Here is a 12,124-nt window from a genome sequence, read left to right as displayed (position 1 = left end):
CTCTCCTTCCTCTCTGTCTCTCTCTTCCCCTCCCGCAGCCGAGGCTCCATTGGAGCAAAGATGGCCTGGGCGCTGAGGATGGCTCTGTGGCCTCTGCCTCAGGCGCTAGAATGGCTCTGGATGCAACAGAGCGACACACCAGAGGGGCAGAGCATCGCCCCCTGGTGGGCATGCCGGGTGGATCCCGGTCGGGCACATGCGGGGAGTCTGTCTGACTGCCTCCCCATTTCCAGCTTCAGAAAAATGAAAAAAAAAAAAAATATCTGAATGTTTCCTTTAACTACATTCACAAAGTACTTCATACTTCTCTCATGGCACACAATACTGTCTATTATTAGTTACTTTTACAGGTCTGTATACTGTATTTATCTTCCTTAATAAATTACAGGCTAATGTAATTTTATTTATGACCTATCTCTACAATTCCTTAATTAAAGTCATTATAGTTTTAAGGACATCCCTTCTGCTCATCTAGGAAAAAAAAGTAAATAAATGTTAAGAGTACCATCCAACACTAAAAATTAACTTTAATGACCCCAGAGATGAGTCAAAAGTGTTAGGTTAGAAAAATTACCAGCTACCTTTTACAGGGGTGATAGAAAGAGCACATAAACTTCTCTAAGGTCCCTTCTTGTTCATTTTTAATCTTCTTGTCCAGATGCCGTTTTTGCTATTGCAAAATGAATCCAAACTCTAATGCACTTCATGTAGTTCTATGGGAAAATAAAATGGACTGATCTTCTTCAGCATTTTAAGTCTTACCCTCATTATCATAGGAGCCAGCCACAGATCGGGAAATATATCCAGGAACTACAGCAATCATGGCCGCAGCAAGAAGTCCAGCCCCTGCATCCTGTAAGAAAAGAGGGTAATAGGAAGTTAACATCAGCACATCTAAGCAAGTCAAAGAAAGGATCCATTAACCCATTCAGTTTAAAATGGATCCAGAGAACAGTCCAACACTTAGAAATGTTCACCGCACAGAGCTAAAAACTTCACAGCAACACCCCATGATGATATCAAGTCTGAAACTGAGTACACATATACTAAGGACAAACAAATCATGTAAGCTGTCAAAAATTAGACAATGCCCCCACATGGGCTGTTTGGCTGAGGTATCTGAGGATTATGCATCCCTATCCCTAACAATATCTACACAGCACAGGAACACCAGTCACACCTCTAAAAGCTATGCAAGTACAAGCAAAAGAAGATAGTTATTACTTGAGCTAAAAAAACCCAACAAAGACAGGTGATCATCTATCTGGACCAAAGATGCCAGGAGTTTGGATAACCAAATTGCAGTATCACCAGGCAATAAGTGAGCTCAGAAGAGAGGGACCACAAAATGCAGCCCACGTCCAAAGAGAGAAAGAACTTGACTGTAACAGTTAAATCTGGGACAAAGGCAGCAAGAAGAAGGATGAAGAGGCTTCCGAACTAAATTCAAGTTTCCCAAACCCTTCTATTAATTTAACACCTCTCAGGTATCTCCCCAACACCATCACCACAAACTAAAAATAGCCTCCAAAGAGCCAGGTCAGCATGCAGAAACCTAGATAAAGAGAGTCAGTATTATCGAGTCTACTATAGAGGCCCTGACCGGTTGGCTCAGTGGTAGAGCGTCGGCCTGGCATGCAGAAGTACCGGGTTCGATTCCCGGCCAGGGCACACAGAAGTGCCCATCTGCTTCTCCACCCCTCCCCCTCTCCTTCCTCTCTGTCTCTCTCTTCCCCTCCCGCAGCCAAGGCTCCACTGGAGCTAAGATGGCCCGGGCGCTGGGGATGGCTCCTTGGCCTCTGCCCCAGGCGCTAGAGTGGCTCTGGTCGCAACAGAGCGACGCCCTGGAGGGGCAGAGCGTCGCCCTCTGGTGGGCGTGCCGGGTGGATCCTGGTGGGGCACATGCGGGAGTCTGTCTGACTGTCTCTCCCGTTTCCGGCTTCAGAAAAATACAGGGAAAAAATAAAGAAATAAATAAAAATAATAATAATCGAGTCTACTATAATAAAAGCCAAGTTGTTTAAAAAAGTTTTTTTTTTTTTTACAGAGACAGAGAGAGAGTCAGAGAGAGGGATAGACAGGAATGGAGAGATGAGAAGCATCAATCATTAATTTTTCGTTGCGCGTTGCAACACCTTAGTTGTTCATTGATTGCTTTCTCATATGTGCCTTGACCGTGGGCCTTCAGCAGACCGAGTAACCCCTTGCTCGAGCCAGCAACCTTGGGCTCAAGCTGGTGAGCTTTTTGCTCAAACCAGATGAGCCTGCACTCAAGCTGGCGACCTTGGGGTCTTGAACCTGGGTCTTCCACATCCCAGTCCAATGCTCTATCCACTGCACCACCATCTGGTCAGGCAAGGATTTCTAAATATTAGGGGTTGAACACACAATAAAGTATACAGATGATGTGTTGTAGAATTGTGTACCTGAATCCTATATAATTTTGTTAACCAGTGTCACCCAATAAATTCAACAAAAAGGAAAAAATTTTTCTAATACATGTTAAAAAAAATCAACAAATAACTGCTAAGTGTTCATTTTCAGTAGGAAGAACTAACCACTTTAAGAGTTATTTTTCTTTCTTTTTTTTTTTAAAGTGAGAGGAGGGGAGATAGAAAGACTGAATCCCATGAGACCGAACCGGGATTCATCCAGCAACCCCGTCTGAATCCGATGCTTGAATCAACTGAGCTATCCTCAGCGCCTGCAGCAGATGCACAAACCAATTGAGCCACTGGCTGTGAGAGAGGAAGGGGAAGAGGGGGAGAGAGGGGAAGAGAAGTGGATGGTTGGTTCTCAAGTGTGCCCTGACTGGGGATCGAACCTGGGACTTTCGCACACCAGGCCAATGCTCTATCCACTGAGCAAACCAGCCAGGGCCGGAAGTTATTTTTCCTTTCCCTTAGACTGTGAAGACTTCAAAATTTAAACCTTACATTTTGAATTTTCAATGTTTTTTTTTCCTAATGTAGGAATTCACATTTGAACCTCGAATGTTCTCTTTAAAGGACAAAGTTATTAATGATAAGAAACCACATATTCTAGAAAGGGGCTGGAGTGAATCCAGTAATTTGGCCAGTGAAAGCTGTCTTTAGCCTCTGGTTCCCTACCCTGCAAAGATTCAGTCCCCCACCCTTTACCAACGACCAGAAAGGTTCAACAACATTCATTCCCACGCCTCCTGTCACCCCAAATCCTTCACCTTGAGCTCTTTGGTAAGGTGGTACGTGACGATGGTGGTGAAGGAAGAGAAGAGAGGGGCCAGGAACACACAGACATTCCGAATGTCGATGGTGATGTGGAAAAAATGGAGTACATGGTAGATTGCAGCAGAGGTGATCATTAAGCCTGTAACAGGAAGAAGAAACTCCATTAGGTTATCCTAGAAGAAAGAACTTAAAAGAAAAGGGAAAGGGGAAATCCAAGTATCAGTAAGTGACAACTCGGTCTTGATAAACCACCAGAAATACTAACAGAGAAACTACAGTAGTCCTATAAATTTCTCTCCTAAGGATTTAATCGGAAGTCCAGAATTTATGAAAAACTCCATCCCCACTCTCCCATACATGTTCTTCTGTCTATAATATCCACTTTTTGGAATCTGTAATCAAAATGAAATTACAAGTGTCACAACATTAAGATATTAGAAATAAATTGTTCTATAATATACAAATATTTCTGTTTTTTAAAAAAAATCCTGGCCCTGGCCGGTTGGCTCAGCGGTAGAGCGTCGGCCTGGCGTGCGGGGTACCCGGGTTCGATTCCCGGCCAGGGCACATAGGAGAAGCGCCCATTTGCTTCTCCACCACCCCCCCCTTCCTCTCTGTCTCTCTCTTCCCCTCCCGCAGCCAAGGCTCCATCGGAGCAAAGATGGCCCGGGCGCTGGGGATGGCTTCTTGGCCTCTGCCCTAGGCGCTAGAGTGGCTCTGGTTGCTGCAGAGCCACGCCCCGGAGGGGCAGAGCATCGCCCCCTGGTGGGCAGAGCTCCCCCCCTGGTGGGCGCATGCAGGAGTCTGTCTGATTGTCTCTCCCCGTTTCCAGCTTCAGAAAAATACAGAAAAAAAAAAAAAATAAGAAAAAAAAAATTAAAAAAAAAAAAAAATCCTGTTTCCCTCACCTGGGTATATTGTTCCTCCAATGATTCGGCCCAACGGATACCAGGCCCGGTCATCAAACCAGTTATGGAATTTATAAAATCCCTCTTCAGCCAGGAACCGGGTAGTCCGATAATTAAAGTAGCTATAGCAAGGAAAAAAAGATCATACCTCCTCTTCATACTCAAATACTTACAGTAAATTTTGCTCCTCAGGTTATACCACTGAAGAACTTATCATAACTCCAATATAGTCAGTTTGGTGCCAAATATTATGCCAAGCATGAAAATCATTTTAGTATTACTGTAAGTATCATTTCTAGCTCCATGCTTGTCTCAACTAAAGCACTGCTTCTCTCATAAGAGAATGCAACTAAAGCCTAACATTATAATAAAGCTCTCTAGCAAGATACCTCATCAGGCTGGCATGTAGCAGGCATTACCACCAGGCAGAACATTCAAGCATCCAAAAGGCAAAACAGCTGCAACGTGGACACCAATAAATTTGGCTTTTTTCAAGTGACAGGAACATTTCCATATTGCACACAAGGACATGTGGATAAGTTCAAGTGATGAGACTCTCTAAAGATGTTTGTTTAACATCATACACAGTATAAAAATTTTTTGACCCACTCCATAATACAAACTTAATTCTCATGTTATTTAAAATAGCTCTAAAGGCTACCTACAAAATAGTGTAAAATGTGGCCCTGGCCTGTTGGCTCAGTGGTAGAGCGTCGGCCTGGCGTGCAGAAGTCCCAGGTTCGATTCTCGGCCAGGGCACACAGAAGTGCCCATCTGCTTCTCCACCCCTCCCCCTCTCCTTCCTCTCTGTCTCTCTCTTCCCCTCCCGCAGCGAGGCTCCATTGAAGCAAAGATGGCCCGGGCGCTGGGGATGGCTCCTTGGCCTCTGCCCCAGGTGCTAGAGTGGCTCTGGTCGCAACAGAGCGTCGCCCCCTGGTGGGCATGCCGGGTGGATCCCGGTTGGGCGCATGCGGGAGTCTGACTGTCTCTCCCCATTTACAGCTTCAGAAAAATACAAAAAAAAAAAAAAAAAAAAAAATTGTGTAAAATGTAATTTACAGTAAAAATATTTGATATAAAACACAGCATTATACATGGAAAGATACAATTCTTTAGGTCTAAGCCATATAACCAACCCCTTCTCTTAAATTTCTCACTTAAATTTTTTTTCAAAAAATAATTTAAAAGGCAAAAAATATAAATAAATAAATAAATAAATAAATAAATAAATGGAATTGTTTAATGAGTAAAGATACTCATTCCTGCTCACCCCTCTAATCCTATTTCCTCCTCGGTCAGTCAAGTTTCAGTAGCTAAAGTAGAAGAGGGAGAAATCCCTATCCTTCTGTTTATTGCTAATGAATTTATAATGATAACTGTCAGACAGGAGGGTAAGGATAACAGGCAGTTAACATGTGTCAGAACTGTGTCCTTTGCCTAACCATAGGAGAGGCAGTATATATATATAAGAGAGGAAGTATAAGTTAGTGGGAATAGGTCTGGACTAGGGTCACACCCCAGGCCTCAATTTTCTGCTCTGCAAGTGGAAATGTCAAATCATAAGATTTTTTTTGTGTGTGTGACAGAGATAGTGAGAGAGGGATAGGGACAGACTGACAGGAAAGGAGATGAGAAACATCAATTCTTCGTTGCAGCTCCTTAGTTGTTCATTGATTGCTTTCTCCTATGTGCCTTGACTGGGGGTCTACAGCAGAGCAAGTGACCCCTTGCTCAAGCCAGCGGCCTTGGGCTTCAAGCCAGCAACCATGGGGTCATATCTATGATCCCACACTCAAGCTAGTGACCCCGCACTCAAACCGATGAGCCTGCACTCAAGCCAACGCCCTTGGAGTTTCAAACCTGGGTTCTCTGTGGCCCAGTCCGATGCTCTATCCAATGCACCACCACCTGGTCAGGCACAAATCACAAGATCTTTACAGTAGGTTCCAGTTCTCTGACTAAAGAGCAGGTATTCTTGCTTTCCCTGGCCATCACACCTCAATGTTTGCCCATCTAGAGGTTCTGAAAGAAAGCCCTGACTCAAGATTAAGAAACAAAAGGAGCCTGACCAGGCGGTGGCATAGTAGATAGAGCATCGGACTGGGATGAGGACCCCAAGTTCGAGACCCCAAGGTCGCCAGCTTGAGTGTGTGCTCATCTGGTCTGAGCAAAGCTCACCAGCTTAGATTCAAGGTCGCTAGCTCGAACAAGGGGTCACTGCAGCCCCACGGTCAAGGCACATATGAGAAAGCAATCAATGAACAACTAAGGTGTCGCAACAAAAAACTAATGATTGATGCTTCTCATCTTTCTCCATTCCTGTCTGTCCCTATCGATTCCTCTCTCTGACTCTGTCTCTGAAAAAAAAATAAACAAAAGGAAGTGCATTTCCTCATTCATGAGAAAATATATAAACTGTTTTAGGGGAATCCCAAAGAAGGTATCTGTATGCCTTCAAAGTGCTTTCAAATATCTACACAAAACAAAATGACAAATTTACAAATATAGGCAGGACATTTTGAATCAATCCTCTATAATCAGAATATGCTATTTTTAAGTTATCAATGATATTTCAAGAACCTATGCTTCTGGCTCTCCAATTTTTTAATTAAGCCTTAATTTTAGGCAATATAACATAGTGACTCCAGTGTCTAGAGACAGATACACCTAGAGTCAAATCTTGGCTCCTCCATTTACTGAATGTGTAACCCTGAATCATCTCTCCCAAGCCTCAGTCTCATTTGTGAAAAACAGATGAAGCACTACACCTCCATCTCATAGGGCTGTAGTTAGGTTTTAGAGACAATCTGTAAAACAGTGTTTGCAACATAATGAATGCTCCATAAATGTGTTACACCTATATCGTTTTTATTTAATGATCAAAATCCCTAATCAAACTCATATCTTTAAATTTTCCTCAATGTCTTAGAATTTAACTGGTAGGCCCAATTTCTAACATATAAATTGTTAAACAAAAAAAAATGTCACAGATTTTAAGTTCATGACTTATGATTTTCTTTTGAGTCTAAAACACACACCAGGCCCCTTTCCCTCAATCTGCATCCTGTTGACCAAGCTGAGAAACCAGACGGCTCTTAGTCTAGCTAAATTTTAAGTGACAGGCAAGCACGCCAGCAACACTTCTTACATTTTTTTAAGTTTAAGAGAGTCACTTGGTTATTTCTAATAAAATGTTTCAAAAGACAATTATCTCCTTTAGAAAACTTGAGGGATTTTCCCCTAAGTATATATAGAAAGTACATCCCCATCACTACAAGCTGACTGGAATGTGAATTTGAGACCCATGAACCTGAATGCTCTTCAAAGAAAATACCAAACCAAGCAAAGGTACTCACGGATCAAACTCATGGATGACACTTTCAAATCTCAGAACAGCAAAGAGACGAGTGGAGAATGCTACAAACACCAGAAAATTAATATTTCAATGGTAATATCCCATGAAAAATAATAGTAGTTATATTATAAAAAGAACAGTATTATCCAGCACAGAAGTCACAGGATATATAAAAATGATCACTGAATCAAGTATTTATCCGTCCCTCCCACATAAAAGAAAGCAGCTCATTTTCTCCTGATAATGACATCTACATTTTCCACTTAGGCAACACACATTTAACTGGTTATTATCAATACCTATAATAGTGCGTTCATCTATTAATACTGCACTCAACTTACATGGTCATCTTTCATATATGTTGAATTACCCACACTAACCTTAATTTTGAAGCAAACCAAGAGGTAATGCAATCAAGACTATACCTATAACTCATAAAGAGCTAAAATACCTAAAAACAGGAGGTTCTGAAGAGACTTTCAGAAATACTAAGATAACTAAACTGAAGAAAACTGTCTTTTTGAAGTTTAGTATCTAAAGGCCCTATGAGAAAACAGAATTAGTATAACATGGCTTCCCATTCTTTCTCAGATGATCACTAGTCCTTTTATAATTCTTGCTTCTTCTGGCTTCATAAAGTTATACTCATGGAGAACAGTAAAAAGAACACATTACAATGTGCTGAAAGAATAAGAAAGGCAGTCTTGGTTTTTTTCAAGATTTTCTTCCTTTCCATCCCCAAAGAAAGAGTGTTCCACATGCATACTCACATAACACAGCAGCCATTGATAGAATGAGAAGCTTCAGAAGTGTGTCCTGCTTCTCATAGGACAACCGCAAAAATCCCAGCTTAGTCATCTTGATATCAATGGGTGGCAACAGATGACACTCAAATAGCTAAGATGGAAAAATCAAGACCACTGGATATTGAATACCTTCAATATACCTAATAATTCACTTTCATATTTTATAGTGGTAAAGAAACATAGAGGAGACAGGACCTAGAGAACACACCAGAGGGTCAAGGGCTAATACTAATAAGCAAGTCTTGCCTGAATTATGTATAACTGACTGGCAAGTAAGTAGGCACAAGTCCGGCCTATGTGTTAAGACTAAAAAGAAATGATTAGACCTATCACCATAATTCTGGTTCCTACCTCCTCACAGCTAACAAGTACCATAGCAAAGCTGGCAATAGTGTGGTATCACAGGTGTAAAGAGGAAGTAAATGAATAGAAAAATGGGAGTTGGAGATAGAGATGCAAAGAAAATAGAAAAGACTGCAAATAGAGAAAAAAAATAACTGGAGACAGAGCATTCAAGAAGAGGCAGGTATGTATGAAAGAAAGCAAGGGATGAATATTGAATACAGAGTGAAAGTAGAAAGCGGAGAAATAACTGAATCAGCACAATTTACTGAGAGTCTTCTGTTCCAAACACCAGTGGGAATGCAGGGTCAACTAAAAAGGCCTGACTGATCAGGAACACAGTAGTGCACTCGGGAAGAGGGGGAGATACATATACACAGATCACTGCACTTTCAATCAGATACATCACACTGTAACTGTTGCTCAGATTTATACCTGCTTTTAATCAGCTGTCTCAAGGCATCTCTGTAACTGACACTGCTGATTTAAGCCACTGATCCCAGAAAGAACTCAGGGAACCAGAAGACAATCTGAAGGGAAAAGAAAATGTTTCCTACTGAAGAAAAGCTAAGGGGAACGTGATGAACAAAATTTGTTGGCAATAATTTACCAAAGGAAATTAGCTATTTCTGTTTAAGATACTGTATTACCTTCTTAAACCATAAGTTGGCCAGTGGCTAAGTGATAGACAATATAATAATAAAGGATATGCAACATTGTTCAAAGCTGCGGAGGGGGGGCTGCACCCCTCCTGATCTTTTAGTTTTTACATTTACTAGAGAAAAAAAATAACAATGAATTGGGTGGGAGGCATGAACATGAAGAATCATATATTCCTATCTCAACAGTGAGAAATCAAGCATCTTTTCCACAATTAACTGTTCCAGGGGAGCAGTTTTACTTGTGTTTTTAATTACAATCCCAAAGAAAAGCCTTATCTTGCGATCAAAAATCAACATCTACTCCAGGAAGTCAATATCGCAGCCACATCCCTCAGGTTTGTGTTTGTTTTCTGGAATGCCTGAAACAAAAACTTAACACCACTGAGTTGATATGAGCCACACTTAGAAGAGTAAGCAGAGGAAAGGAGAGTAGGAGAACCTCTACCTGAAAGCCGAGTACAGGAGCTGGTAATTTAAGACAGGACCTTAAGGGAGTTCCAGTGTGCTCTCTGGTCATTTTCTAACAGCCTCACGCAAGGAAGTGTAAAGATACTTGGCTTTAATTAAACACTTAGCATCTCTCCGCAACCTCGCCTGCAAGCTGTGGCACCCTGGTCCCACCCAGGTTCTAGTTCTCAAGACAGCACCCTCCCACAGCCGTTCGCCTGCACCCTATCTCATCCTCCCACACTCCTGCACTCCCCTCCTCCCTCTCACTCCCTCCTGCGGTCCCACGTCCTGTCCCCCACCCCCACCCCCAGACAGCCGCCACCTCAGCATCCTGAGCACCTTTCCCTCCAGGACCAGTCCCAGGATCCCTGCTTCCCCCTGCACTCCGGAGGAAGAGAACCTGCACCCCAAACCTGCACCTCTTTCCAATCTCGGGCGCTCCAACACCACACCCCACGTCCCATCCTCCGCGCCCTACGGAGGGTTTTCCTTCCCCATCCCCCCCCCTTTGGAGCCCCACCTCTGATACTTCCCTCAGCCCCATTAACGCGCTGGCTCGCACCTGCGGCAATTCTCAAGTGCGATCCCACAGCCGTCTCACCTAGCGGCGTGCCTCAGAATTCCGCTCTCTTCCCACCGCCATCCGCTCAGCGGCGCACTCAACCCTGGCAGAAGCCGATTCCTCCTCCCGGATAGCTTCTCATTGGCTGGCTCAGAGCCGACACGACACTTCGGGAGAACAATAGGGTCATGGAACTGTCTGTCAGACCCAAAGGCGTGAACAAAGCCGCGCTCGCAATTCTTAATTGGACAATACAAAAGTTACTTAGCATCCGGGAGAGGGGGGAACTCGTACTCCCGCCGACCTGTGATTGGCCGGCTAGTGAGAGCGAGGGCGCAGACGGAACGCGCTCAAGGCAGTTTGGTTGAGGGCCGAGGAGTGACGTGTCGGTCTGCGGACCTCGAGGAAGTCGCGGGGTGGGGACTGAGTGACCCGTTGACCCGAGCACGTGACGGAAGCGGAAAACACGTGAAGGGTTAGCCAATAGAATAAATCTTTGGTCTCTGATTGAGGAACGTTTTTTTCTTGAAGGTAAAAATTGTTACCTAACATAAATAAAGTTTTCTACCTGTGATCAGTGAAAACGCAAACGCTTCCTGGTGTACATCCCGTGTCGGAGAGCTCGCCAGGGGCTGTTTTCCACGGCCTTCTGGAGCCAGCGGCGGACAGAGCCCTGCGGACTCGACGCGGTTCCCTTCTAAGCCCTGACTGGGTGACTGCGCGTCTGACCCAAGGGGCGACGGCCCACTGAAGGACACCACCTGACCCGCGGAAGCCGTCCTCTGCCCTCGCCACGAAAGACTGTTGCCGAAGGCTGCGCTGCTTCAGCAGCCAGCTCCATCTAGGAAAGCAGTCTACCACACACACTTACCGAAAGCACATTTAAATCAGTGTTTCGGAATCGCGTGCATTTTTCAGAATTCATGTGACCAGGTTCACGCCCCCCCCCCCCCCGACTTTATGATCCAATAGGTGTTTGTTTAATGCAATTAAACAAAAGTTTATTCAATGTAATTAACTGAAAGAGCTGCAGAATCTCAAGTACATGCTTCTTCAAAACAAGTTAGGTTTCTTTTTTTTTTTTTTTTTTTTGTATTTTTCTGAAGCTGGAAACGGGGAGAGACAGACAGACTCCCGCATGCGCCCCACCAGGATCCACCCGGCACGCCCACCAGGGGCGACGCTCTGCCCACCAAGGGGCGACACTCTGCCCACCAAGGGGCGATGCTCTGCCCCTCCGGGGCGTCGCTCTGTTGCGACCAGAGCCACTCTAGCGCCTGGGGCAGAGGCCAAGGAGCCAACCCCAGCGCCCGGGCCATCTTTGCTCCAATGGAGCCTTGGCTGCAGGAGGGGAAGAGAGAGACAGAGGAAGGAGAAGGGGAGGGGTGGAGAAGCAAATGGGCGCTTCTCCTATGTGCCCTGGCCGGGAATCAAACCTGGGTCCCCCGCACGCCAGGCCGACGCTCTACCGCTGAGCCAACCGGCCAGGGCCACAAGTTAGGTTTCTTTCCCGGGGTGGGGGATTAAAATAAAAGATTCCCATTAAAATAAGAAAGATTCCCTTAACATTTTAAAAAAATATTGTTGCGGCCTGACCTGTGGTGGCGCAGTGGATAAAGCATCGACCTGGAAATGCTGAGTTCGCCGGTTCAAAACCCTGGGCTTGCCTGGTCAAGGCACATATGGGAGTTGATGCTTCCAGCTCCTCCCCCTTTCTCTCTCTCTCTGTCTCTCTCTCCTCTCTCTCCCTCTCTCTGTCCTCTCTAAAAATGAATAAATAAAAAAAATTAAAAAAAAATATTGTTGCAAGAACATTAAGATGGGGTTCTC

The 12,124-nt window shown here is 44.3% G+C and overlaps 1 protein-coding gene across 3 annotated transcripts in view; it reads right to left on the bottom strand.

Moving 5' to 3' along the window:
- Positions 1–10,461, bottom strand: part of STT3A (STT3 oligosaccharyltransferase complex catalytic subunit A) — a 31,285-nt gene extending 20,824 nt beyond the window's left edge. Inside the window, exons 1-6 of one of the 3 annotated variants that reach the window (XM_066365145.1) lie at positions 10,334–10,461; positions 8,243–8,369; positions 7,474–7,534; positions 4,118–4,239; positions 3,203–3,348; positions 763–853 (exon numbers count right to left, since the gene is read on the bottom strand). In XM_066365145.1, coding sequence (XP_066221242.1) covers positions 763–853; positions 3,203–3,348; positions 4,118–4,239; positions 7,474–7,534; positions 8,243–8,330 — 508 coding nt within the window. In that variant the 5' untranslated portion in view covers positions 8,331–8,369; positions 10,334–10,461. Of the gene's footprint in view, positions 1–762; positions 854–3,202; positions 3,349–4,117; positions 4,240–7,473; positions 7,535–8,242; positions 8,370–9,055; positions 9,142–10,294 lie in introns of those variants that run through there. The other 2 variants (XM_066365144.1, XM_066365146.1) reach the window with 2 other exon arrangements.
- Positions 10,462–12,124: the final 1,663 nt, after the last annotated feature.

Source organism: Saccopteryx leptura, chromosome 2 (assembly GCF_036850995.1).
Source record: "Saccopteryx leptura isolate mSacLep1 chromosome 2, mSacLep1_pri_phased_curated, whole genome shotgun sequence".
Classification (NCBI taxonomy): domain Eukaryota; kingdom Metazoa; phylum Chordata; class Mammalia; order Chiroptera; family Emballonuridae; genus Saccopteryx; species Saccopteryx leptura.
The sequence above is the reverse complement of the archived record's forward strand: the minus strand, read 5'-3'. Positions and strand labels throughout refer to the sequence as shown.